At 53.8% G+C, this 24,749-nt stretch overlaps 1 protein-coding gene across 1 annotated transcript; it reads right to left on the reverse strand.

The window, feature by feature from the left end:
- Positions 1–1,635: 1,635 nt before the first annotated feature.
- LOC135326949 (olfactory receptor 14A16-like) lies at positions 1,636–24,210 on the reverse strand. Its single transcript, XM_064504591.1, has 2 exons — positions 23,463–24,210; positions 1,636–1,700 (listed from the first exon to the last, which is right to left on the reverse strand). Exons 1-2 carry the CDS (start codon positions 24,208–24,210, stop codon positions 1,636–1,638), a joined length of 813 nt encoding a protein of 270 aa, XP_064360661.1.
- Positions 24,211–24,749: the final 539 nt, after the last annotated feature.

Consider the following 24,749-nt stretch of genomic DNA (forward strand, 5'->3'; position numbering starts at 1 on the left):
AGTCAGCTCAGTTCCCAGCCCCACAGACTGCATTTTCTGGAGTCACACAGGTTAGAAGGAGGCTGCGGACACCCCACTCCCAAGCAGACCCATCTCTTGCACAACTTGCAGACAGGTGTCAGAACTGCAGCTGCACCCCCCCCCCCCCCTCCCAGGGAGTGACCCCAAGGAGCCCGGGAGAAAAACAGAAGCAGCATGGAGCAACATCATGATCCTGCTGCCAAGGCAGGCAAGGAGAGAGAGACAGATGGGCACTTGGGAAAGCCTCCACCTCACCCAGCTGGACATGCCACCTCACAGACGGTGACATTGCAGGGCAGTCGCTCTCAGCCCATTTGTGAGGCAGCAGTAAGCAGGCCCGTGGCAGGAGAGAGGCTCCTTTCCTCTGCTGGAGGTCTGGCTGCAGAGGAGGGGGCTCATGCCCTGGACCCCATGGCTGTCAGGGCAGAGGCTCTGCTGGGTGGGAGGGGAGACGTGGGAAGTTTGCTCGGAAGAAGCTGTCTGCATTGCAGGGACTGACCAAGACTTGCTCAAATCCATTCTCCCATGATGATTCTCTTGGCAGTTCCCTCTCACTCCCTGACCATCTGTGCTGCCTGGCACTGTCCCTGCTGGCAGCTCTTTCTCTGTCCCAGCATCCTTTCCCAGTCAGTGCTCACAGACCCCATCCCACCCTCTGTGTTCTCAGTTCTGCCCTACAGAAACCACCCAGGACAGGGCACTGGGCACAGGTATCCCTGTTCTCACAGGTCCTAAGGAGTGGGTCAGAAAAACTCTTATCAGGCAATAAAGGTGCTGCTGGTGCTGTCTGTAGGCTGAGGTGGGGTTGAAGGGGTTTGCTGGAGTTTCTCACAGACCTATTGATCTCTGAGAGTGAAGGTTTGGGAGTCCATGTTCCTTGTCAAACCAGAAAGTTCTTTCTTCTTTTCTCCCTGCCAGAATTAGGATGTATTTTTTCTAGTTTTAGTAGTACTAATGAGCTTTTACTAGAAGGAAAACTCCTTCCCTTTCAATTAGCCTTTTTTTGATCGTCCTCTGAAAAGACTCTTTGGACATAACCTGTGCCTGAGCTCAAGCTGGAGGCACCCCTCACCCATGCAGCACCTTCTTGACAGGAGAATGAACCTGTCCTGCCAGAGGTCACGGAATTCATGACTCAATCTACCAATTATAGGATGGACTGGGTTCAGAAGACCCCCCCAGGAACCTCAGTAGCATTGCCCTGCAGCCAGAGGCTTACCGTGTCAAGGGCTGTGAAGATTTCCCCCACAACGAGCTCTCCTCTTTCCTCCCACTCCACACTGCCTTGCACTTCTCCCTGCCTTCTCTCATCTCATGTCAGCAGCAGCAGGCAGTGCCCGCAGCCCTGCTGCTCTTTGCAGAGGAGCTGCTCCTGCACACAGCTGTGTCTGGGCAGTGCTGCCAGGTTGCCATGAGCTCCCTCCATCCCAGGAGCCTGGCCCCACTCAGGAGCAGGGGCCCAGCTGAAGGCCTGAATATCTCTGTCCCTTGTGCTCCCTCCTCCTGGGAAATGTTCCCTGAAGTAGACTAAAATAATCATCTCATTGTCCTTTCCTAAAGGGTGGAGAAAGACAGATTCCAACACTGCAGTTTCTTTCATCAGAGGTTGGCTATCTATGAGAGGTGGAAATGTCCCACTCTGGAAGCCCCTATTTCCATCTCTTTACTAGGCAGGATACCTAGAAGGGGACAAGAAGGGAGATCATGGACACAGGGTTCAGGTGTTGTTTCAGATGAGTCAATGTGGGCATCTCATGCCAGTTTAGAAGCCCCTGGGATGCAGTGGGATTCAGTTCCCTCCTGTGAACCCCACAAACACACAGGATTCCCCTTACCAAGCTGAAGTGAGCACAACAGAGGTGTCTGCATGGGAGCTCCTTGTCTAACCCCACCCCCCAATTGTAATCACTGGAGATGGAGGGTGGGAGTCAACTGCTCACACACAAACACCTGGGGACATTGGAAGAGACAGAGGTGGTCCCAGGCATGTGCCAGTGTCTGTTTACTCTAATGGAGCGACTAGAAGACCCACATCCTTCTGGAGCATGAGGTGGGGGCCAGCTGGGGAATCTTCTTGGTTGTCTCAAATGACCCTGGATGCCTACTACAACTAAAGCTCATCTCACTGGGGAGCTGAGACATCTGAAGATCCCAATGCTAAAAACCGCTATTGTAGTTCAGTGCAGACACTTGATTCAGTGACACAGAAATAGGCCTGCAGGGCCATTTCAGATGCTTGGGGTGTCCAGGACAACCACATGTCCATACTAGATACAGCATGGGACCTACAGGAAAACTATGCCCCTTCAGAGTGGTTGCTGGGCCAGTGTCCCAGGGCATCTCAGGTTTCCTGCCTGTGCCCAAACAAAGGAATCCCACCACTGTCTTTAGGCAAAATCTGCACTGCCTGCATCCAAGCATGCTTCATAAATGGGAGAGGCACATCACATCAAGGTCTCTGCTCTAGTCTCTACCCTCTCAAACCCTTCTAGCTCTCCTTCCCCTGAATGTCTTCTCACCCCCCAATATGATAAGAACAGGCACTGGGCTCACGGTGTCCTTAGGGTGGCTGGATCACGAGCTGCCCAGGCCCAGGGGCTTCTTTAGTGGCAACCTGTCCTTCCTGCAGATTGGTTCAAGTCTGTCACAGGCCCCAAGGTGCTGCAGACTCAGCTCAGGCAGCAAACGCCTCTCCTGCCATTCCTGCACAGCCCAGCTCTGCTTCTCCCTGCCTCGGGCACTGCAGGGTTTGCTCTCTCAGTGGGAACCTCCTTTCACCATCACATTGCACCTGCTATCCATGCCAGCATGTCACCACTTGCAATCAAAGCCTTTGCATACATGAGGTCCTTGGTAACATGTTTCCTGAGACAAATCTTCAGCAGGCACCACAGCTGAGGTGCTGAAGCCAACATATATGCAAAGACATGCAGCCTGGGGTGCAGGCAGGAGCAACTGGAGATGTTTATGCTATCACAGAACAGCCACATTGTTGGAATACCAGAGATGTGGTGGGACCACTCACATGATGGAGTCCTTCAATGGCAGGGTGCAAGTTCTTCAGGAGAGACCACCACAGAAGATGAGGAGGGGGTTCCCTATGTGTGAAGGCGTAGCTTGGATGTATGGAGACCTTCCATAGAATGGACCAAGGGAGGCAGCTCTGAAGGGCAGAGGAGCTCAGGAAAGCCAGCAGGTAAGGACAACATCCATCAGGCACAAGAATGCTCCACACAAACAGTTTGTAAAGCTGGTAGACATCTCTGGACCCCAGCTTGGCTAAACAGGGAGCTCACACGTGAGCTCCAGGGCAATAAGGCAGCATACGGAAAGGGGAAGAAGGGAGAGGCTGCAAAGGAGGAGTTTAGAAATACTGTCCAGCAAAGTAGGGATGGTGTTAAGGAAGCCAAAGCTCCCCTGGGACAGAGACACTTGCAGGGGATGGGAAGGACAGGAAGAAGAGCTGCTACTGCTTCAGTGACAGCAAGAGAATCAACAAGGAGATGTGGGCTCACTGCAGAATGGGGCAGGGATCCTAGCAAAAGCAGATGTAGATCGGTCTGGGGAAGTCAAGTCCTTCCTGGCTTCAGCCTTCACCAACAAGGTCTCCTGAGCTGTTGTCAGCTGTTGTGGGCTCAAGTCAGGAGTCCTGAGGAGAAAACCAACCTGCAGTGCCCAAGTCTCCAGAAGTCATCCCATAGAAGTCTCTGGGATTGGATGGCTGGCATCCATGGACATGGGGAGAGCTGGCTGCTATGACAGGAAGACTGCTCTCTGTCATCTTGGAAAGGTTGTGGAGATCAGGGGAGGTCTGAATAAGGAGGAGAAGGAATATGCTGTGCTCATCTTCAAAAAAGGCCCCAAGAACAAACCAGGGAGCTGCAGGCCATTCACACTCACTCTGGTGAGGAGTGTGTCATGGAGCAAATCCTCTCCGATCACATTTCTGGGCACATGAAGAAGGTGCCTGGCAACAGTCAGCATGGATTTCCTGAAGGTAAATCATTCCTGACCCACCTGATTGCCTTCTGTGATAAAAGACCTGCACTTGTGGAGGAGAGGAGAGTAGTGGATGTGCAGTAGACATCCAGATGGGCAAAAGGCTGTTTGGATGATGGAGTTCTGAGGGTTTTCATGAAGGGGTCATGCTTTACTGGGAAGCCAGGTAAAGGTGGGGTATGCAAAGGTATACCCCACATCCTGTCCTGTTTGAAAGGCTCCTCAGTGGGGCAGAACAACACGTGCATCAGGACAGGCAGAGACCTGACTGGCGGAGGAGGAGTGACCGTGAGGAGAAGGCCATGGACCTCACGAGCGATGCCATATGAGCCAGTGATGCGTGCTCACCACAGATGAGGCCAGCTGCATACAGGACTGAATTAGGAAGAGCATGGACACCCAGGCAAGGGCAGTGCTTATCCCCCTCGACTCAGCACTGGTGTGGCCACATCTGGAACAGTGTGTCCCACTGTGGGATACCCAGTGCTGGAGGAATGGGGAGCAACTGGAGAGGGTCCAGAGGAGGTCTGCCAAGATGGGGCTGTGCTCATGAAGCACATGGCCTGTACGGAGAGGTTGAAGGACCTGGGCTGCTTTAGTCTGCTGAAGTGGAGGCTAAGGCCAATACAGTCATTGCCTGTGACTGCCTGTGACAGGGCGGTTTCAGAGATGCTGGAGCTTTTCTTGGTAGTGGGAAGCAGCATGAGAAGGGGGAAGGGCCACAAACTGCAGGTTGACTGCGCTTCAGGTGACAAGAATGTCACCTGTAGGGTAGTGCTGTGGTACAACAGGACACCCAGGGGGACTCCATGATCAGCCCCTGGCTTTGTGCTTCAAGGAGCAGCCAGCAAGGACAGAGGGACATCAGAAACAGTGGGCAGATTCTGCAGTGACAGCAAGGTGGGGTGTCTATAGGCTGCAGGGAAAGAGGCGCAGCTTTGGGACAGCTTAGGACAGCCTGTGGTGGAGATGATCGAGGGCAATGCCAAGGCTGAAAGCCTCCAAAAGAACTGAGGTCTTTGTCCCCTTTGCTATGGCTAGTGTCTCTGCCACTGAGGCCTATGAGTAGACAGCAAGGCCTCGTTGTCCCCTTGTCCCCTGGGGAGCCCAGCAGGTCTCAGGTCATTGTCCTGCACTCAGCATTGCACACTCCCACCTGCACACTGACCCCAGGAAGAGCCATGGAAAACACGTGTGGGAAAGGATCTCCCTTCCCAGGCTCTCAGTGTCCATGCTTGGCCATTTTGCTTGAAAAACACATCAAGGGTTAACATGGTATCAGAGCCACCTGCACATTTCCTTTGCCTACCTGTAATTGGTGATTGCAATGTTCTGCTCTAATCAGCCCCCAGTGAGTCTTTGCTGGTATTGGCCCTCAGTGGGATCTATTCATGCTCTACAACAGTTTGGGATTTGCTTCTGACTTTGACTTCAACATTTTGCTCCATCTCCTCGCAATAGCTGAGGGTCATGGACTCAGCACCAGATATACCTTGGGGCTCATTACAATGCAAAAAGCCCCAATGAACCACGTCTCTCTCTATAATTTTCTTCAAGTAATGTATGGCTAATTGGTTTCAGCAGTGTAGCGGAATGATAGTGACTTCAGTTAGAGCATAGTGTAAAGGTATTTCTGCTTTTTAAGGTTTTTATGATTAGTATTCTTATTCAGCTTTCACAATAAGTGACAGCAACATTCTCCAAATGATATAGATCCAGAGTGTCTCCTAAGGAAGTCAGGACATGTAGGAAAAGCAGTGTCCCAGAGTATGGACAATCTTCCTCCCCATCTCCCCAACCCTGCCATTGCCCTCATCAGCCACCTGGGACTTGCGTTGCTCTTGTTAAAGTCTAACTTTTTTCACTGAAGTCTGCAACTGAATGTTGAAGCTCATATGCCCCAGTTCCCACCTGCTTTCCTTAGAGAACGAGCTGCAAACAGACACAGAAGAAATTTTCTTAATTGCAAGCCAGGAAAAAAAAAAAATCATGATGCAGTTTCCTAAAAATAATTACACTTCTCAAGCTTATGCTAAGTTTAAGCTGCCTCCAATGAGGTCCACAAGGGACAGATGGACTAGAAATGTTTTGGATAGATGGGAAATGCTAGATAGAAACAGAATGAAAGACTTGCCCATGGGAACAAACTACTGAAAGACAGAGCAAGCTTTAAACTCCCCAAAGCGCAAATCAGCAGCGTTGTATGGGAATGAACAGAGAGTGATGGAAGGAGTTACAGTGTTACAATGTCCAGAGACTGTGCTGTAAAGGGGATTTTAGAAATTGTTAATTTAATCAGGACATGTGGAAACAGAAGAGAGAGCCATACAGCTCCTGGGGGTCCTGGACCATGCCGGGGGCTGTGCTGCTCTTTGACATCTTGGGCCAAGTTATGTTTCTGTACAGAAGTCTGGAAAACACTCTATGCAAGCCCCTAGAGAAGAGGGATTTTACTGGGCCCTCAGAGCAACCCAGGCAGGACTCAGGCATGTCAAGGGAAACCCAGCCCACCCACACCAAACCCACTGCTCTCAATTCTGGGACCTTCCTGGGTCCTCGGGACAGGAGCAGGAGGGAGCATGGGGGCATGGCCACATCCCAGGCTAGCCTCTGTCAGGCCTTCAGCTCCACAACATGTCACAGCTTCAAGTGAGCTCTCTAAAGCAACACTTCCCATGGCCCTGGTGCACTGGCAACACTTTAGGCAGACACCGAGGAGACAGGGCAGAGACCTCAGGGTGCACAGCTGGGCTCACAGCGTCACAGAGGAGGTGTCACAGGCTGGATGAGCAACCCAAAGAAGTAAAGGAGTCCTTCCTTTGGCAGTGACTTGGAAAGCCCTGTCTCTGACAGTATTCAAGGGGGATGGAGTCTCCCTTCTGCAAGAGTCACCCTGGGACTGTGCAGAGACTAGGAAGAGCAGGAAGGTTGGTTGTAGGGACGTTCTCAAGCTTCAGCAGCTGCTGAGGTGGGAGCTGGTCAACTCACCAACTTCTGAATGATCCCAATTGCAGGTCCTGAGGCATTGCACTGCCTGACAGGCTCTGCACTGGAGCCTGGACAGCAGCCCTGCAGTGTGTGGGCATGTCCTGAGATGGCCAGGGTCATAACTGTGGGAGATCCAGGGTGCCAGGGTTGTACAGACCCCCAGGAGAGCTTGGGTGGCAGCTAGATATGTCCAGGGTGCCAGAAGCCTTAGTGACCCCCAGGCAAGAAGCACTGCTTTGAGGTGACACTGAAAAGCCCAAGGTCCAGCTGAGGCTGAGGCAGGAGAAATGGCTTTCCCTAGGCTCAGCCAGAAGGAAAGCTGGGCAAAATGCATGGGAAAAGGGAAAACTTCCCCAGATTTGCTCCCTGGGCTGGCCCTCCAGATGATGGGTGTTAAGGGCACATTGACTCTTCTCTGCCCTATCATCTTCATCTTAAGCACTGCAGATGGAGAAACCTTGCTGAGGACTTTTAAAACAAAAAGCCTGCTTTGGTGCCTAAAGGAGGAAGGCCATGTCCTCACCCATATTGTCCTACAACCTACTTCGACAAAAAGACCAATCAACAGCAGAAACCAGTTTTGAGGCTCACCAAAGCATCTCAGCCCGTGGCCACGCTTTGTGCTTTTTCATCCTACATGACTTTGATCCTGGCTTTGAAAAATGCCAAACCTTAAACCAGCCCTGAAGCCCTGGGTTCCCGCACAGGTCTGCCCAGGGCAGAGACTTGTTAGTGCAGGGGTGCAGAAGTGACTTCTCCACTGTGCCATTATAGATATTTCACAGCCTTTGACACCATCTGGAGACATCCCTGAAGGATTTATCAGCAAGTTCTGGAAAATAACTGGGGTGAAGGGAGGTGACTGCTTTCAAGGATATGAGGGGAAATCTGTCTGCTCTCTCCCTGGCTGTGCCATCTCCATGGCAAGGACCTCCTGAGCCCCCTGATGACATGAGCTGAGGTCACAGTGGGATGTGCCACCTCACACAGAGGTCTCCCTGATGGTGCCACAGGGGTACCCTCACTTCCCTGCAAGGCCTGGTCACTGCTGGGCACCGCTCATGTGCTGCCTGCCACTGCCCTTTGGAGCCACTCTGTGGCAAGGAGAGAGGATGGGAGCCATGCTGGGGCCCCTCACTGACAGGCAGAGGAGCAAGGGCACATCAGAGAGTGTTGTGTAATGAGATGGGAAGAGCGTCCTTCCTCCTCGTCTGGAGAAGCGAGCCAAGGACAAGGGGACAAGCAAGATGGAGGATTGATGGTCCATGACCACCAGCCCAGACCACAGCTCCTTGTTCCCAGTGCTCCTGCGGTTCTCCAATGAGGGTAAGGGCTTTGGGAGCTCCTTCCTGAGGGGTCGCACAGAGATTGTTAACTGTAAAAAGGGCTGTGGATCCTGGGCTGTGGGGCTGGCTGCACAGGGTGGGGGCTGCCAAGAGAGCCTTGTTGTAGAGTCCTGACTGGCTGGGGGGACAATGTGGCAGCCAGGACTCCTGGGGTCTTGGGGCTCAGCCCTGACCCCCAATGATCCTGTGGGGGTGGGGACAATCCATGTCTGGGTTTCCCTGGGAGTGGGTCCCCCTTTGGGATCTGGCTCTGAGAGGAAAGGTGTGCTGCAATCCAGAGGCTGGGGTGTCCTGCAGTTCTGTGGGGCTCTCAAGAGCCTGCTGGAAATGCCCTTGCTGGAAATGGATCCTTCACCTTGTAATAAATCCTAGTAGCCTACTTGTTTGGGAGAACCTCTGTTCTTCCCCATGGAGCCTCTTCTGCCTGCAGCTTGGCAGAGAATGTTTTGGCCTCAGAGGTGCCATCTTCAGATGGTCACAGCCTCTGTCGTCCCACAAACTGCCATCAAACCTCTGCACCCAGAAGAAAACATGCTTGGGAGAGCAGCTTGGAAACAGGTGGGGGTGCCATTGCCACCCCACAAGTCCTGGCTGATCCCAAGCATTCTTCTTTGAGTCATAGTGGGCAGTGCTGGGGGGGGGGGGGGGTCCAACAGGGCCATCTACCTGACCCCTCCTCCAGGCCTTACACCACCAGCAGGCCCAGAGCTGCTCTCCCCATTGCTGCCCCCCATCACTGCTCTGTGCCCCCATAGGATCCTGAGCCCTGTGGAGCAACATGCCAGGGCCCAGCCCAGCCCCGCAGAGAGCAGCCCCTGCCTGGCCGTGGCCCAGCCCTGCCGGGCACAGCGCGAGAGCTGCTGACCCCCAGGGCTGCTGCAGGCAGGGGGCCAGGGCCCCAGGGGACAGAGGGCCCTGCCCTGCCAGATGCTGCCTGCAGGCTCCGGCACCCCAGCCATGCCCAGGGCCCCCGCACCAGCACCAGCCCCAGGGCTGCTTCCCTGCACCCGGCACGGCCCCCGGGCGCAGGGCAGCCAGAAGCCCCGCGGGGCCCCTGCGACAGTGCCCAGCCCCTGTTGGGCAGCGGCCAGGCCCCGGGGCCCCGCACTGCCCGGGCACAGCGGCGCCTGGCTGCCCCCAGGCCCCACCATGCCCCACCACACCCCGCGCTGCTGCCCACAACATGGCGCCCCACTGTGGGGGTGGGGGGAGGGGAGGGAAAGGAAGGGAAGGGGAGGAGCTGCCCGCTGGGTCACACAGGGCTGCAGCGTTGCCATGGCATCGCCCCCAGTGCTGTCCTCCTGTTGGCCAGCAAGGGGAGGAGGGCGGGTTGGGTTGGACTGATGGCTCCATCAGCCAATGGGAGTGCAGCAGGCTGCTGGTGGCCTCCCCAGGACCCTGCCCCAGGCTTGCTTTTGGCCTGAACAGGGCGTTTCCCAGGGCTCGCAGAGAGGCTGTCCCTGCGGGTCCCGCTGGGCCCCAGCCGCTGCGGCTGCTCCGGGCCTCTTGCTGGGCCGCAGCCCTGCGGCCCTGGCAGCAGCCGGGAGGGTGTTTGCAGAGCAGCTCTGTGCTGGGAGCTGCTGGGCTCCTGCAGGGCCTTGGCAGCTGCTGGGCGGCCAGTGCTGCCCTGGCTGGTGCCATTAGCCCTGCTCCCAGGCTGGGCTGCAGAGCTGCTGAATCCCGGCTCTGCTGGTTTCCCCCGCTGAGATGCCCTGGCCGCAGTCCTTGCCCGTGTCTCAGAGTGTCAGGGCCCCAAGCAGGAGAGTGCTTGTTGTCCTGGGGGTGTGGAGGATTTGCTGGGTGTGTTCAGCACTGGGGCAGGAACCAGACATGGGAGTTGCGGGAAGGCTTCTGCCTCTGCCTGGGACGTGAGGCCCTGCTGTCTCCAGCTCCATGGTTGCTGCTCCCATGCAATCCTCCTGTTAGGAGATGTTGCCCAGAATTACTTGCAGGCCTTTCTGCAATTGCTAATTTTCCCGGGCCAGGTGTAGGTGCTACCTAGGCAGGAGCTGATGTGCTCTTGGGGCAGGCAGTAACTGGTGCATTGTGGGTGTTTTGCTGCACTGTGATCGTTGTGAGGCCACAAGGTGAATCAGGGAGGCCATTCAGGTCATGACTGTCTGCGAGAGCTGGGCCAGGAGATCCCCAGTGTCAAATCAGCTCTTGGTCAGTAGCTGACAGGCAGCAGGAGGCCCGTGGCTTTGCTCTGGGCTTTGGAGCTCACTTCTGCCTGAGCAGCTGATAAGCCAGGACCTGGCGCATGGCTGGGGAAGTTATCGTGAGGTAGCTGCTGTCTCAGAGGCTTGTAGGCCAGGGACAGGCACATGGCTGTGAAGGGGACTGTGAGGTCATCTCCTTCTGAGTCCCTGATAGGCCAGCAGCAGGGCCCTGCCTGGGAAGTGCCTTGAGAGGTCACTGCAGACAGAGCAGCTGGCAGGCAGCAGCTGGCACCTGGCTGGGAACTGACTCGGAGGTCCCTCCTGTCCCAGCAGCCTCTGGGGCTGCAGCAGGCGCCTGGCTGTAAAGGTGCCTGTGAGGTGCCTTCTGGGTGAGAAGCCGATAGGCCAGCAGCAGGCTGTGAAGTGGAGAATGTGCTGGTGAGATCAGTTGTGTGTCCGTCTGTGATAGGCCAGTAGCAAGCCGTTTGCTGGGAACTGACTTGGAGGTCTTTTCCTCCAGAGCAGCAGGGAGGCCAGCAGCAGGCACGTGGTGAAGAGACGTTTGTGAGCTCAGCTCTGTCTCAGTGCCTGGTAGACTGTGTGGAGGCACCTTGCTGGGAGAGTCGCTATGAGGTCACTTGTCTCTGCAGGGCTCACACTTGGCTAATGGCTTGGGTATTTTCCTGTGAGGTCACTTCTGCCTGAGTCCCTGGTAGGGCAGCAGCAGGTAGATGGGTGTGGAAGCAGATTGTGAGGTCTCCTGGGTCAGAGTACCTGGCAGGGCAGCAGCATGTTCATGGCAGGGCATGTTATTTCAAGGCAGCTTCTGCCTCTGAAGCCCATAGGCCATCAGCAGGCACCTGGTTGGGGTATGGACTTGTGAGGTCACTTCTATCTGAGCAGCTGATAGGCCAGGAGAAGGCCCATGGCTTGGATGTTGGCAGTGAGGTCACTTCTGGGTTTGGTGAGTGTGCCGGGAGGAGGGGTTGACACCTGCGGAGCTCTACAGCAATATAGAAATGCAACTGATCAATCAAGCAGAAGTAGACAATAAAATTCCACACCGTCTGATACAAATCTTATTCCACTCCATCATGGTGAATTAGTAATGCTACATTTAAAATGTGGATGATGTTCTCTGGTAAATGTAGACATGGAGTTTGACTTTGTGCTTCTTGCTAAGTATAGGTTTACAGCCTGCTACTGGTGGATGAAGGAGTCCACCTACAATTTTTATGCTGCTAAATGAATGAAGTGCTGGTGTGAGCAGTGAGATCAGTAATCTGATTTCCCGTGTCTGTGTGCTGCAGAAAATTCTGTCCCACCAAAATACCAGGGGGCTTGTGAGATTTTTCTCTCAGATCTGAAGGACATCTGTCTCCTTTGATTCCTGGAGGTGAGAAGTGAGCAGTGCAGGGCTGTGCCTGGCTATTGAGAGGAAGGGCCTGTTGCAAGGCCTTGGAGGACTGGAAAGGGATGGAAGGGCTGGAGAGTTGGTCTGTGTGTGTGTTTTGGGGCCTTTGGGGGTGCCCTGGCTGCCACCATGTGCGGTGCTGTTAAGGAATAGCGAACTGAAACTGTCTAGAGGTAGCCGCTTAGCACAACTTCTATAAAACTTGCTTAGCATGAGAAGCTAAATTTGCTGAAGCCTTAGGCCGCACTCAGATAAAATAATGCACTTTTACTTAGTCCAGGAAGAAAAGGGCCTCAGAGCTGGTTCCAGCTGGGAAGATAAGGAAGTTACAAGCAGTCTGCATTCCTGCGTCTCACACTCCGAAAGGGAGGGTGTCAAGGTTTTGAAATAAGACCAGTGCAGGGCATCAGGACCTTGAGGGACAAAGCCTCAGCTCACTGCTGGGGCAGTGTTCATTGTAATGATTTGGAATCACCTCCTCCTCCTCCTCAGGACCTTGAGAGACAACAGTAAGACCCAACAAGAACAGAGGTACAACCGTCTGCAGAAACCACAACAGTAAAGATAAGGGAGAAAAACAGCCTGCCTAGGGACAACGATGAGACCCAATAAGGAGCAGGAGACCCCAGACCTAAAAATTACTATTGGTCTGAACTACCACATGAGGGGTGGGAAACTTAATTGGAAAAAGCTATAATTGCTCAGGTATTTCTTTGTTCGGGGTCCCTCTTTGGAGGCACCCAGCTCGAGCTGTAACTACTGCACACGCATCATTAAAAATTAATTATTTAATTTGCTTTGATTTGGCTCTGAACTTTTCTGCGGGAACCTGGGGTCAGGCCCTGTTATGGTGGCCGGTTAGCCTAATTTCCATTACAGTGAGATACTTTATTTCTCTCCCTTGACTGGAAAGGGAAGTCCAGAGAACTGGATTAGACATAGGTATCTGCACTGATGGGGTCTGGCTTTGGGTGAGATCAGTCTCATCCCTGTTGTCACCTCAGACAGAACCACATTTCATTTGCCCTGCTGGGAATGAAAAGGGAGTGTAGCTAGATGATCAGGGACTCCTTTAAGATGTCACTGTAACACAGGTATGTTGAGATTTGTGCAAATTTGGTCATCCAAAAATAGATCATTTCACTGAAGATGGTCACCGTGCTTTCCTCTGTCAGTTGAGAGAGCTCAATGCCTCAGGGTGCAACATGCTCTGTCCAGAGTGAGGGGTGGCATGGACAGCCCTGGGGAGGGAGTTGTTTCAGGGGCACTGGATGTTGTGCGAGACACAGAATAACTCTGTCATGGTATAGTCTTGATTACAGAAGACATATTTAGAAAATGTCAATAAAAATTGAAAAAGAAAGGAATTGAGAACATGATCCAATACAAAGAAAATGTTTTGTTACACTTTTCAACTTTTACAATGCCTTGTGTTCATTTTACCCTTCTTGGTTTTGTTTTCTTTTAATATGCTGGTCTTTGGGGGAGGGGGATTTTTGTGATTTGTATGATTCCTTCTTCTTCTTTTTTTTTTTTTCTTTTTTCTCCTGTGCCCCTCAGAGCTGACTCCCATGAGACGCCCCACCAGCCCCCTGAAGAGGCCAAAGTCTCTGAAGTCCAGGGTCTGTACTCTGCTACTGTCCTTCCCCTCTCCCTTCAGGATCTGGGACTCCACTTTCTCATGGTAGCTGTAGGCAAGGCTGACACTATCCCATCCCTGATCAGTTCCCCCTTGTTTGTAATTTCCAGATCCAGGAAAGCATCACCCTTATTGCCCATCTGGCTTGTGCATCTCCATCTGCTCCTGTCTGTGCCCCAGGCTCCATGTATTTGTGTATATTTGGGTTGCAGAGCCTCAGCTGTGGCACAGAGCGCAGACTGGTCATGGTGAAACATGTCGTCAAGAGCCAAAGGCACCATGTGTGCAGTGGCCCCACTTCAGAGCAGAGATGTGCTGGCATGGATAGCAGGTGGCAATGTGATGGTGAAAGGAGGTTCCCACTAAGAGAGCAAACCCTGCAGTGTCCAAGGCCAGGGAGAAACAGAGCTGGGCTGTGCAGGAATGCCAGGAGAGGGGTTTGCTGCCTGAGCTGACTCTGCAGCACCTTGGGACCAGTGACAGAGGTGAACTGATCTCCAAGAAGGACAAGGTGCCTCTGAAGAAGTTCTGGGGCCTGGACAGCCTGCGATGCAGCCACCCTAAGGTCATCATTAGCACAATCCCTGTTCATATCATCTGGGAGTGAGAAGTTGTTCACAGAGAGAACAGTCAGAAGTGTTTGAGAGTGCAGAGAGTGGAGTGGAGGCCTTGACGGGATGTGCCTCCCGTCTATGCAGCATGCTTGGATGTAGATGGGATGGACTTGGCCTAAAGGCAGTGGTGAGATTCAGTCATTTGGGTACAGGTAGGAAACCGGAGAGGCCCGGGGGTGCTTTCCCAGCAACCGCTCCAAAAGGACATGGCTTTCCTGTGGGTTCCATGCCACATTTGCTAGGGACATGTAGTTGTGGTGGACACCCCAGGCTTCACACATGGCCTTGCCTGTGTCCTCTCTTCATGTCACTGAATCAAAGGTCTGCGCTGAATTACATTAGCTGTCTGCATTGTGTGGATCTGCTTGTGTCTCAGCTTCCTAGTGAGTGGAGCTCTAGTTGCAGGAGGCATCGACGATCATTTCAGATGGCCAAGGAAATTCCTCACCTGGCCCCCACCTGATGCTCTAAAAGGATGGAGGGTCTAATAGTTTCTCCATAAGAACAAGCAGGCACTGGCACATGTCTTGGACCCCCTCTGTCTCTTCGAATCTCACCAGGTGTTTGTGTGTGAGTAAAGCTTAGACAAGGATCTCGCATGCAGACACCTGTGTTGTGCGCACTTCAGCTTTGGTAAGGGTAATCCCACCTTCTGTGTTTTGTGGAGTTCACAGGAAGGATCTGAATCCCACTCCACCTCAGGGGTATCTAACATGGCCTAAGGTGCCCAGACTGACTTATCTGAATCAACACCTAAATCATAGGTAAATGAACTCCCTTAGTGCCCCTTTTCTAGGTGTCCTGCCTAGGTAAGGGATAGGGATAGAGGCTTCCAGAGTGGGATGTTTCCTCCTCTTGTAGATAACCATGCTCTGATGAGACAAATTGCAATGCTGGAATCAGTCTCCCTTCAGTGTTCAGAGAGGGAGCGTAGGTGATTATTTAGTCTACTGCAGTGAGCATTTCCCAGGAGGAGGGAGCACAAGGGACAGAGAAATTCGTGCTTGCAACTGGGCCCCTGCTCCTGAGCGGACCCAGGCTCTTCGGACCGAAAGGGGTTATGGCAACCTGGCAGCACTGCTGAGAGACAACTCCGTCCGGGAGCAGCTCCTCTGCAAAGAGCAGCAGGGCTGTGGGCTCTGCCTGCTTTTTCTGACATAAGAAGAGAGAAGACAGAGAAGTGCAAGGCAGTGTGGAGTGGGAGGACAGAGGAGAGCTGATTGTGGGAGAAATCTTCACAGCCCTTGACACGGTAAGTCTCTGGCTGCAGGGTGATACTACTGAGGTTCCTGGAGGGATCTTCTAAACCCATTCCATCCCATGACTGAGAGGATTTTTAGCTTATCTCTCCTGGCTTGTCCATTGCAGCAGAGCAGGGGGAGGAGGTGTTTCAGAGCAGGGATTCCCTGCCACACCATTTCAGGGACAGGGCATCCTGCTCCCTTCTTCCAGGGAAGCTGCAGGTGTGAGAAGCTGGAGTGTGCACCCAGGTCTGCCCAGGGCTGTAAGTCAGAGCAGTGTCCCTGCGACCCAGAGTTCTGCATTGCCAGGGCAGTGACTGTCACCTGCGAGGGTCAGCATTTCAGCCTGCCCAGGGAACTTCTCACAACACAGTAGGGAGAAGCTCTGGCTGAGAGGATCAATCCCCATCAGGGCAGGTTCATTCTCCTATTGAGAGGGTGCTGCATGGGTCAGGGCTGCTCATAGCTCTAGCTCATGCACAGGACATTTCAGAGGGGACTTTTCAAAAGGAAGGTGAAGGCAGGGATTTCCTGAAAGAGAAGCCAATTTCCTGAGATGATGCCTTAACTTTGCTACCACCTGGCAAGGGGAAAATGGGAATGGAGCTGTCAGGCTTGGACAACAGACTGAGACTCGTTAACAGTTTCAAAGAGCAGCTAGTGTGTGTGCTAGGAACTTCTGAAGGTCCCTTCACCCATCCCTTAGTCCATAGACAGCACCAGCTTCCCCTTTGCTGCCCTCATCAGGGTTTAGCTGACCTGCTCCTTAGCACCTGCAAACATGGGGATGCCCCTGGACAGTGTCCTGCTGCTGGTAGGTTTCTGCAGGGCAGAACTGAGCTCACTGAGGGAGGTGTCGGCACTGCAGGGACTGACCATGACTTGCTCAACTCCATCCGCCCACAATGTTTCTGTTAGCAGTTCCCTCTCATTGCCTGCCCATCTCTGCTGCCTGGAGCTGTCCCTGCTGGGAGCTGTTTCTCTGTCCAAACAGCTTTTCCCAGTCAGTGCTCACAGGCCCCATCCCACCCTCTGTGTGCTCAGTTCTGCCCTCCACTGAAAAGCCATTCCGTATGACAAACAGATTTTATTTGACAGAAATTATGAGTGCCAGAGCTGTTTACCCCTGTTCCCATGTTCCCCCTACTGTACAGAAGGACTGACTCCTCTGCATGTCAATGGGCAGAGGCTTCTGCTCCTCACAGCACACTCAGGCAGCACAAACCAGAGCTCAAGCAAGGTACCTGCCCAGTGATCCTCCCCAAAAAGGAGAGAGGCAGTCCAGTGTTTTCAAAGAGAAATGCTACTTTTTTTTCCTTGGAAGATCTCTCCTAACTTGTCAATGTCTTTTCCTCCTTAGACAGTCCTGAAAGCCCAGTGGGATCAAATGTCCAACAGCAGCTCCTTCAACGAGTTCCTCCTCCTGCCATTTGCAGACACACAGGAGCTGCAGCTCTTGCACTTCTCGCTCTTCCTGGGCATCTACCTGGCTGCCCTCCTGGGCAACAGCCTCATCATCACAGCCATAGCCTGTGACCACCACCTCCACACCCCCATGTACTTCTTCCTCCTCAACCTCTCCCTCCTCGACCTGGGCACCATCTCCACCATTGTCCCCAAATCCATGGCCAATTCCCTGTGGGACACCAGGGCCATTTCCTACTCGGGATGTGCTGCCCAGGTCTTTTGCTTCTTTTTTTTATTTGTAGCAGAGTATTATCTCCTCACAGTCATGGCGTATGACCGCTTTGTTGCAATCTGCAGACCCCTGCACTACGGGACCATCATGGGCAGCAGAGCTTGTGTCAAAATGGCAGCAGCCGCCTGGGGCGGTGGTTTTCTCAATGCTGTGCTGCACACTGGGAACACATTTTCAATACCACTCTGCCAAGGCAATGCCCTGGGCCAGTTCTTCTGTGAAGTGCCACAGATCCTCAAGCTCTCCTGCTCAGACGCCTACCTCAGGGAAGTCAGACTTCTTGTGGTTAGTCTTTGTTTAGCTTTGGGGTGTTTCATTTTCATTGTGGTGTCCTACGTGCAGATCTTCACTGCTGTGCTGAGGATCCCCTCTGAGCAGGGCCGGCACAAAGCCTTTTCCATGTGCCTCCCGCACCTGGCCGTGGTCTCCCTGTTCATCAGCACTGGCACGTTTGCCTACCTGAAGCCCCCCTCCATCTCCTCCCCAGCTCTGGATCTGGTGGTGGCTGTTCTGTACTCGGTGGTGCCTCCAGCAGTGAACCCCCTCATCTACAGCATGAAGAACAAGGAGCTCAAGGAGGCACTGAGGAAACTGATTCAAGTGGTACTAGTTCATCAGCAATAAGCTGCCCATCTCTCTTCACAAGTGATTTCCAAGAGATCTCAGGGAACATTTGTGGTTTGGGCATTCTATCTGTGATAAATGTGTTTGTTCAGCAATGTCTGAATTCATCTCTCTTCTCCAGAGGCACAAACCCCATCTGTCTGACCCAGAGGCTTTCTGTAAATCTGCCTACCACTGTGTCAGAGCTGGCCTCCCTTGCAGCATCTCTGTAATAAAAGGGGATTTCATCAGCACAGTGACCGAAGGTTGGGCTTTTCTTCCAAAGCTGGAACCAAGAATGTGCTCAGGGAATTGCACCTGAAAAGGCCCTGTTGCTGTGCTTTTTGTTTTCCATAGCCTAAGGCGCACTAACTCTTCTGGGGTTATGTGTGAGGGAATGAGGGCTGGATTCAGCTGTCCCTTGTGGGTGCCCAGTGGCCCTGGAGAGGGTGAGTGCCCAAGTGGTGTCTGCTGGGGACTGTCCCACATATTAGAGGGCTGGTGAGAGATGCCCATCCTTCTGGAAGGGAACATGGAGCCACCCGGAGAGCACAGGGGATCTCCAGGGACAGCACGTGCCTGCGATGGGCAGTGAGTGGAGACTCCCAAAACAAAGTGGAGTCACCCAAAGGTGAAGGGCCAAACCGAGGAATGCACCACATCAGGGCTCTGCAGTCTCAGGAGAGGCAGTGGGGGCTCATCCGGCACAGGGAAGGCAGCCTCAGGAGAAGTTCATGTCACCTACAGTGAAAACCCATGGCTGGATCTAATGACACACCTGACCCCATCCTGAGCCATTTGAGATGCCCTGTGATTGCTCTGAGCATCCTCCACAGCCACAGACACCTGGGGAGGGTTTGTCAGGTGCAGTGATGCTGGGCCAGCCGGGTCTACCCTGACCAGCACGACCAGTGTGGAGTCACCCCGGGGCCCCACAGCTGCTCACTCTGCAGAGCAGCACCGCCAGCCTGGGGAGCACAGCAGAGGGGTGCAGGAACGGCCGGCGAGGCCAGCACAGACACACTGATCTGAGGAGAGGCTCTCTGGAGAACAGGGACGTCTCTCGAGAAGAGCAAAGGAACAATTGTAGGCTTGCAGGGAGGAATAAATGAAAACCTGCTTCTATGTGTGTCAGCTCAGGGCAGGCTGCTCTGTCCCTGGACACGTTTACTAACCAAATCAGTTCATTGTATCATATTTCATCGTTCCTTCCCTTTCCAAGTGTTTTCCAGTTTCCAACAGATGTTGAGTAACCTTGGTGTTTTGTCTGAGAAAGCTGTCAAGTTGATGGAAGGTTACTCCAAGTGGTACTGATTTATTAGATGGATCCAAAAAAAGCCATCATTTGTTCAGTCATGTGAGAAGTTAACCAGTAACTTGTGTGGTGATTTGGTCAAAAACATAGGTCACATTACAATGGCTTTTGTTGCCTTCCATGTCTGTAGTACCCATCTCACTCTGTTGTCATGACCAGGTGCAGCTTCCCATCCCGTGTGTGATTACATATAGCTACATTTAGACCAACTTTAGATCTTAGGGTCAGTGTAATGTTATGGCTATCAGTCCTTGACCTCGTGCTATTACAGATGGTATTTCTCTTGTAACTATAGTTTTAAAGATGAGTTGTGACTGATCTTCAATAACCAGGTTGTCCCATGGGCAACGTGAAAAGAGAGAACCTGTTAGAGACACGTTTCAGGTGTTTTTTTCCAGGTATCAGTGTTCCCACGGTTAGCAGGTAACACCACACTTCCCTGCAAGAGTAGACAACTAGGTCTTGGACATAATCCAAGCTTCACTTATGGCTAACTCACTCCCTTCGGTGTCTACAGCATCCCATCCTCCTTTTCCATGGTAAAAGAGCACTGTCACCCATATTGATCCCTGAGTTGGATGTTTAACCACAGCCTCATCTCCAGGACTTTGATAGGGTTTTCTTTCTGTTTTAACAGGAATTCATGCAGCTGCTGACACAAACCCCTTATCTATGGGACTTCCTGTGGGAGTTTGTTGCTTATTTAGCTGACTTACTACTTCCCACAAATGAGATCCCCACTTAGAAGTAGTCTATGAGAGAAGAGTCACTGTTGCTTCTGTCGTCCACTCCATCCTTCTACTACCTTGTTGCTGTGCCTGGGTTTTCCATGGGCTAAGGAGGATGTGCTCATAGGGTGATGTGTTAGGGAATGTGGGCTGGATTCAGCCCTCCCCTGTGGGGGCCCAGTGACCCTGAGGGCGGTGAGTGGTCAAGAGGTCTCTGCTGGGGACTGTCTCAAATATTACAGGGCTGGTGAGAGATGCCCATGCTGCTGGAAAGGGATATGGAGCCACCCAGGGAGCACAGGAAATCTCCAGGGCCAGCGTGTGCCTGGAGTGGGCAGTGAGTGCTGTGCTGGGGAGAGGGGCTGCCCAGAGGGGCTGCAGGCAGCCAGGGTCAAGGATCTCTGGTCACGAGAGCAGTGGAGACATGGAGTGCCTGGCCTCCATTTCCTTGTGCCATTGCTGGTCCCCAGGTGTGGGGCTGATGGGGAGGCTGACACCCCTCCCTGTCCCCCCAGCAGCTGCTGTGCCCGTCAGAGGGGCTGGGGCTGTGGGGTGAGTGCCCAGAGCTCTGCAGCCCCCTGCCACAGGCACTGCTGTGGGGCCACCCCAGCCTGGGCTGCTCTGCTGGGTGGGCTGGGGAGAGGGCAGGGGAGGTGGGGAGAGCTGGGGAGGGTCTGGGCTGTGCTGGAAAGGGCCTGGAAGAGGCAAAATGCCAGCAGGCAGCTCCCATGCATGAATGGTGCCCAGAGCATGGGGAGGAGCAGGGAAATTTGAGCAAGGACCCCTGCCCTTGGCTGCATGGCTGGGGCACTGGACAGGAGTGGAGCTCCGGGATTTTCATGGGCTTCCAGTGCAGCCGTGACTGTGGTGAAAGCAAGTGGGCAGAGCCAGGCACATGCAACTGCAAAGGCTGGGGGTGGGAAAGGCAGTGTGGGGCTGGGGAAGGCCCTCCCTCTCCTCTTCATGGGGAAGAGAGTCCCCAGGCGATGCTGGACTCCACCTTGGCTGAGGGGAGGGGAGCACAGGGCAGGGTGGAAGAGGCAGATGGACCCTCTCCCGATGCATGAGGGAGTTTTCCAAAGCCGGGGCTGAGCCAGGCACCTTTGGATCTTCCCCCCGACACTCTCCCAGCTGGGCTCATTCTGCCCTGCTCTAGTAGCTCTCATCCCCCTGCCAGACATGCCAGAGCAGAGGTTGAGGAACAAGAATTCATGGAGTCACAGAGGAGTTTCAGTGGGAAGGGACCTTTGGAGGTCTCCACCCAACTTCCCGCACCAAGCAGGGCGGGTTGGAGCCCTACAGTCTTGTCTGGTGATCGCTGGACTGTGCCTGACACCGGGTACCATCCCCAAACCTGCTCTGCTGTTTTTTTTGCTGGCACTGGGAAATGGCATCTCCCGTCGGTGGGGCTCTGCCTTGCCTGCCTTGCCAGCACCCTCGGCTCCTGCCTCTGCTTCCCATATGGAGCACCTTTAAATTGGCTGTCAGGCAAGGGTTGCTGCTGTGGGCATATATAGTCACCTTCTGTACCTACAGCCTTCTCTGGGATCTGCTCAATCCCAGCTTCCCTTGCCAGGGCTTCCCTGACTGTAGTCTGGAGGCAGGTGCAAGGTAAAGATGAGGAGTCAGGTCAGCGGGATGGGCACAGGGTCAGGTCAGGATCCAAGAGCTGCAGGGCCAGGCACAGGCCTGTCCACGGCATAACTCAGGTCAGGCCCAAGGACAAGGGCAGCATCTCCCTGGCAAGGGGGACGAGGCCTTGCAATGAGGCAGGACATTCTCTGCCTCCCCTGCTCTTGTGCCCAGCAGATCTCCCTCCCTGTCTGCCTGCAACCTCTCCAGCAACTCCTGCTGCCCCAGGGACACAGCAGCCTGCTTTGGGCTGGTGACCAGAGAAACCTGTTTCTCCTTCTCGTTTTCTATCTCTGAATGCTGCCCTGCTCTTCTCCTGGGGCATCCCTGCTTCCCAGAGAGCCTTTCCCCAGGTCAGTGTGTCCATGCTGGCCTGGTGGTTCCTGCACCCCTGCCTTGTGCTCCCTGCAGGGCCCCAGGCTGGTGGTGCTGCTCTGCAGAGTGAGTGAGCTGTGGGGCCACGGGGTGACTCCTGACTCAGCTCTGGCCATGCTGGTCAGGGCAGGAATCAGACCCAGCTGGACAGGGATCACCACCACTGATACTGCTGGCACCTGTCTGTGCTCATGGATGGTGCTCAGAGTGACCCCAGGGCACCTGCAATGGCAGGAGATGTGCTTGGGTGGGCACTAGCTCCAGCCTGTGGTGTTTCACTGAGGCTGCAGGAATCACTCTCCAGTGCCCCTTCCCTGGGCCTCCTGGGTCCCCACCACCTCTCTAGCGATTGCAGAGCCCTCGTTTCCCCCTACATACCTGGATTTAGTGCTTTACCTTCTGGTTACTCCACTGTGGACCATCCCTCACTTTGTGAGGCTCCACTCACTGCCCACCCCCAGGCACACACTGTCCCTGGAGACCCCGTGAGCTCTCCTGGGGGCTCAGATTGCCCTCCAGAAGGATGGGCATCTCTCATCAGCACTGTCAGCTGTGGGACAGCCTGGCACAGGCGATTCAGAGACCATTCCCCATCTCCACTGGCACTGGTCACCGAGAAACAAGCTCTGAATCCAACCCTCGGTCCCTAACAGATCACCCAGGGACTCTGAGCTCATTCCCCAGAGGCCACAGAGTTCGCAAGCAGAACACCAGACCCTGCAGTGGTGCAATCCCTTGAACATATTTTTGACTCCATCTTCTGAAGAAACGCCAGACTTCAGGCACGTCACACAGGAGAACCCCCTTTACTATGGAAATGTTATTCTGGAGGCCAGGTGTGGCATAAGGGTGCCCAGGGCCTGGTCCTGCCTGAGCTCACAGAAATGCACAAGGAAGCACCATGTCACAGGAGTCCTTAGGCCACGTACACACACGAGAGCACAGCAGGACAGTGTGGAAATTAGGAGAACAGCCTTGAAAAGAGAAAGTCCTGCTGCTGTTGGTGGACGACTCTCCAGGAAAGCTGCAGCCCCCACTCCAAAGCTACAGCAAGGATATGCCTGCTGTGGCAGTAGGGATGTAGGGAGTAGTAGGGATGGTCCTGAGGAGCAGAGGGTCTGTCGCCACAAGCCGCGTCCAGACTCTCCTCCCTTCTGCTCCCACTCCACTGTGAATATTGGAGCACTGAAGAGGGAAAGGACCAGCCCATGGTGACAGCTCTCTGCCACCCTCGCAGGAGAAGGGTGTGAGGTCACACCCTGAGTGTGGCTAGGAGATCTGGGCTCTCCTAATGGACATCGGACTTCTGGTCTCACCCTGTCAGTGCTCATCTGAGCCTGGCTCTGGGCCTCTGAGCATCCTTGGTGTCAGTGCTGAAAGAGACACTGCAAAGGGAAACCCATTGCACTGGGGGCATCCGAGGGAGCTCAAACCACTGGGCTCTGAGGTTCCCCCACCTCTGCTGATGAAGGGGGAAGCCTGGCTTCCTGTTTCAACATGGTCTCTGGGTCAGATTCAAAGGAGAGATTCCAGAGCAGACATGACATGAACTGGATAGTTTTCTTTGTTTTTTACTGTAGATGTAAAAGAGAAAAGTAAGAAAGAAATAAATGCACAACACACATCCTTGATGCCAGATATCCTGGTGAGTGAATGAATGTGGGACAGCTACTGGTGCTGACCTTGTACCCGTTGGATCACTTTCCTCAGTGCCTCCCTGAGCTCCTTGTTCCTCCTGCTGTAGATGAAGGGGGTTCACTGCTGGAGGCACCACCGAGTACAGAACAGCCACCACCAGATCCAGAGCTGGGGAGGAGAGGGAGGGGGGCTTCAGGTAGGCAAATGTGCCAGTGCTGAGAAACAGGGAGACCACGGCCAGGTGCGGGAGGCACATGGAAAAGGCTTTGTGCCGGCCCTGCTCAGAGGGGATCCTCAGCACAGCAGTGAAGATCTGCACGTAGGACACCACAATGAAAATGAAACACCCAAAGCCTAAACAGCCACTAACCACCAGAAGCCCTACCTCCCTGAGGTAGGAGTCTGAGCAGGAGAGCTTGAGGATCTGGGGGATTTCACAGAAGAACTGCTCCACCACATTGCCTTGGCAGAGTGGTATGGAAAAGGTGTTAGCAGTGTGCAGGAGAGCATTGAGAAAACCAGTGCCCCAGGCAGCTGCTGCCATTTGGACACAAGCTCTGCTGCCCATGATGGTCCCGTAGTGCAGGGGTCTGCAGATGGCCACAAAGCGGTCATAGGCCATGACTGTAAGGAGAGAAAACTCAGCTGAACATAAGAAAAAGAAGAAAAAGACCTGGGCAGCACATCCCGGGTAGGAAATGGCCCTGGTGTCCCTCAGGGAATTGGCCATGGATTTGGGGACAGTGGTGGAGACAGAGCCCAGGTCCAGGAGGGAGAGGTTGAGGAGGAAGAAGTACATGGGGGTGTGGAGATGGTGGTCGCAGGCTATGGCTGTGATGATGAGGCCGTTGCCCAGGAGGGCAGCCAGGTAGATGCCCAGGAAGAGCGAGAAGTGCAAGAGCTGCAGCTGCTGTGTGTCTGCAAACGCCAGGAGGAGGAACTCGTTGAAGGAGCTGCCGTTGGTCATTTGGTCCCACTGGGCTTTCGGGACTGTTTAAGGAGGAAACGACATTGAAAAGTTAGGAGAGATCTTCCCAGGAAAAAGAAAGTAACATTTCTCTTTGAAAACACCACATCACTTCTCTCTTTTCTGGGGAGGATCACTGAGCAGGCACCTTGCTTGAGCTCTGGTTTATGCTGGCTGAGTGTGCTGTGAGGAGCAGAAGCCTCTGCCCATGGGCTGCAGAGCACTCAGTCCTTCTGCACAGTAGTGGGAACATGGGAACAGGGGTCAACAGCTCTGACACTCATAATTTCTGTCAAATAAAATCTATTCGTCATGTGGAATGGCTTTTCAGTGTCTTCACTACCTGCCCTAAAGAATGACAGCTGAGGAAC

The sequence above is a fragment of the Dromaius novaehollandiae genome, unplaced genomic scaffold (assembly GCF_036370855.1).
Source record: "Dromaius novaehollandiae isolate bDroNov1 unplaced genomic scaffold, bDroNov1.hap1 HAP1_SCAFFOLD_41, whole genome shotgun sequence".
Taxonomy (NCBI): domain Eukaryota; kingdom Metazoa; phylum Chordata; class Aves; order Casuariiformes; family Dromaiidae; genus Dromaius; species Dromaius novaehollandiae.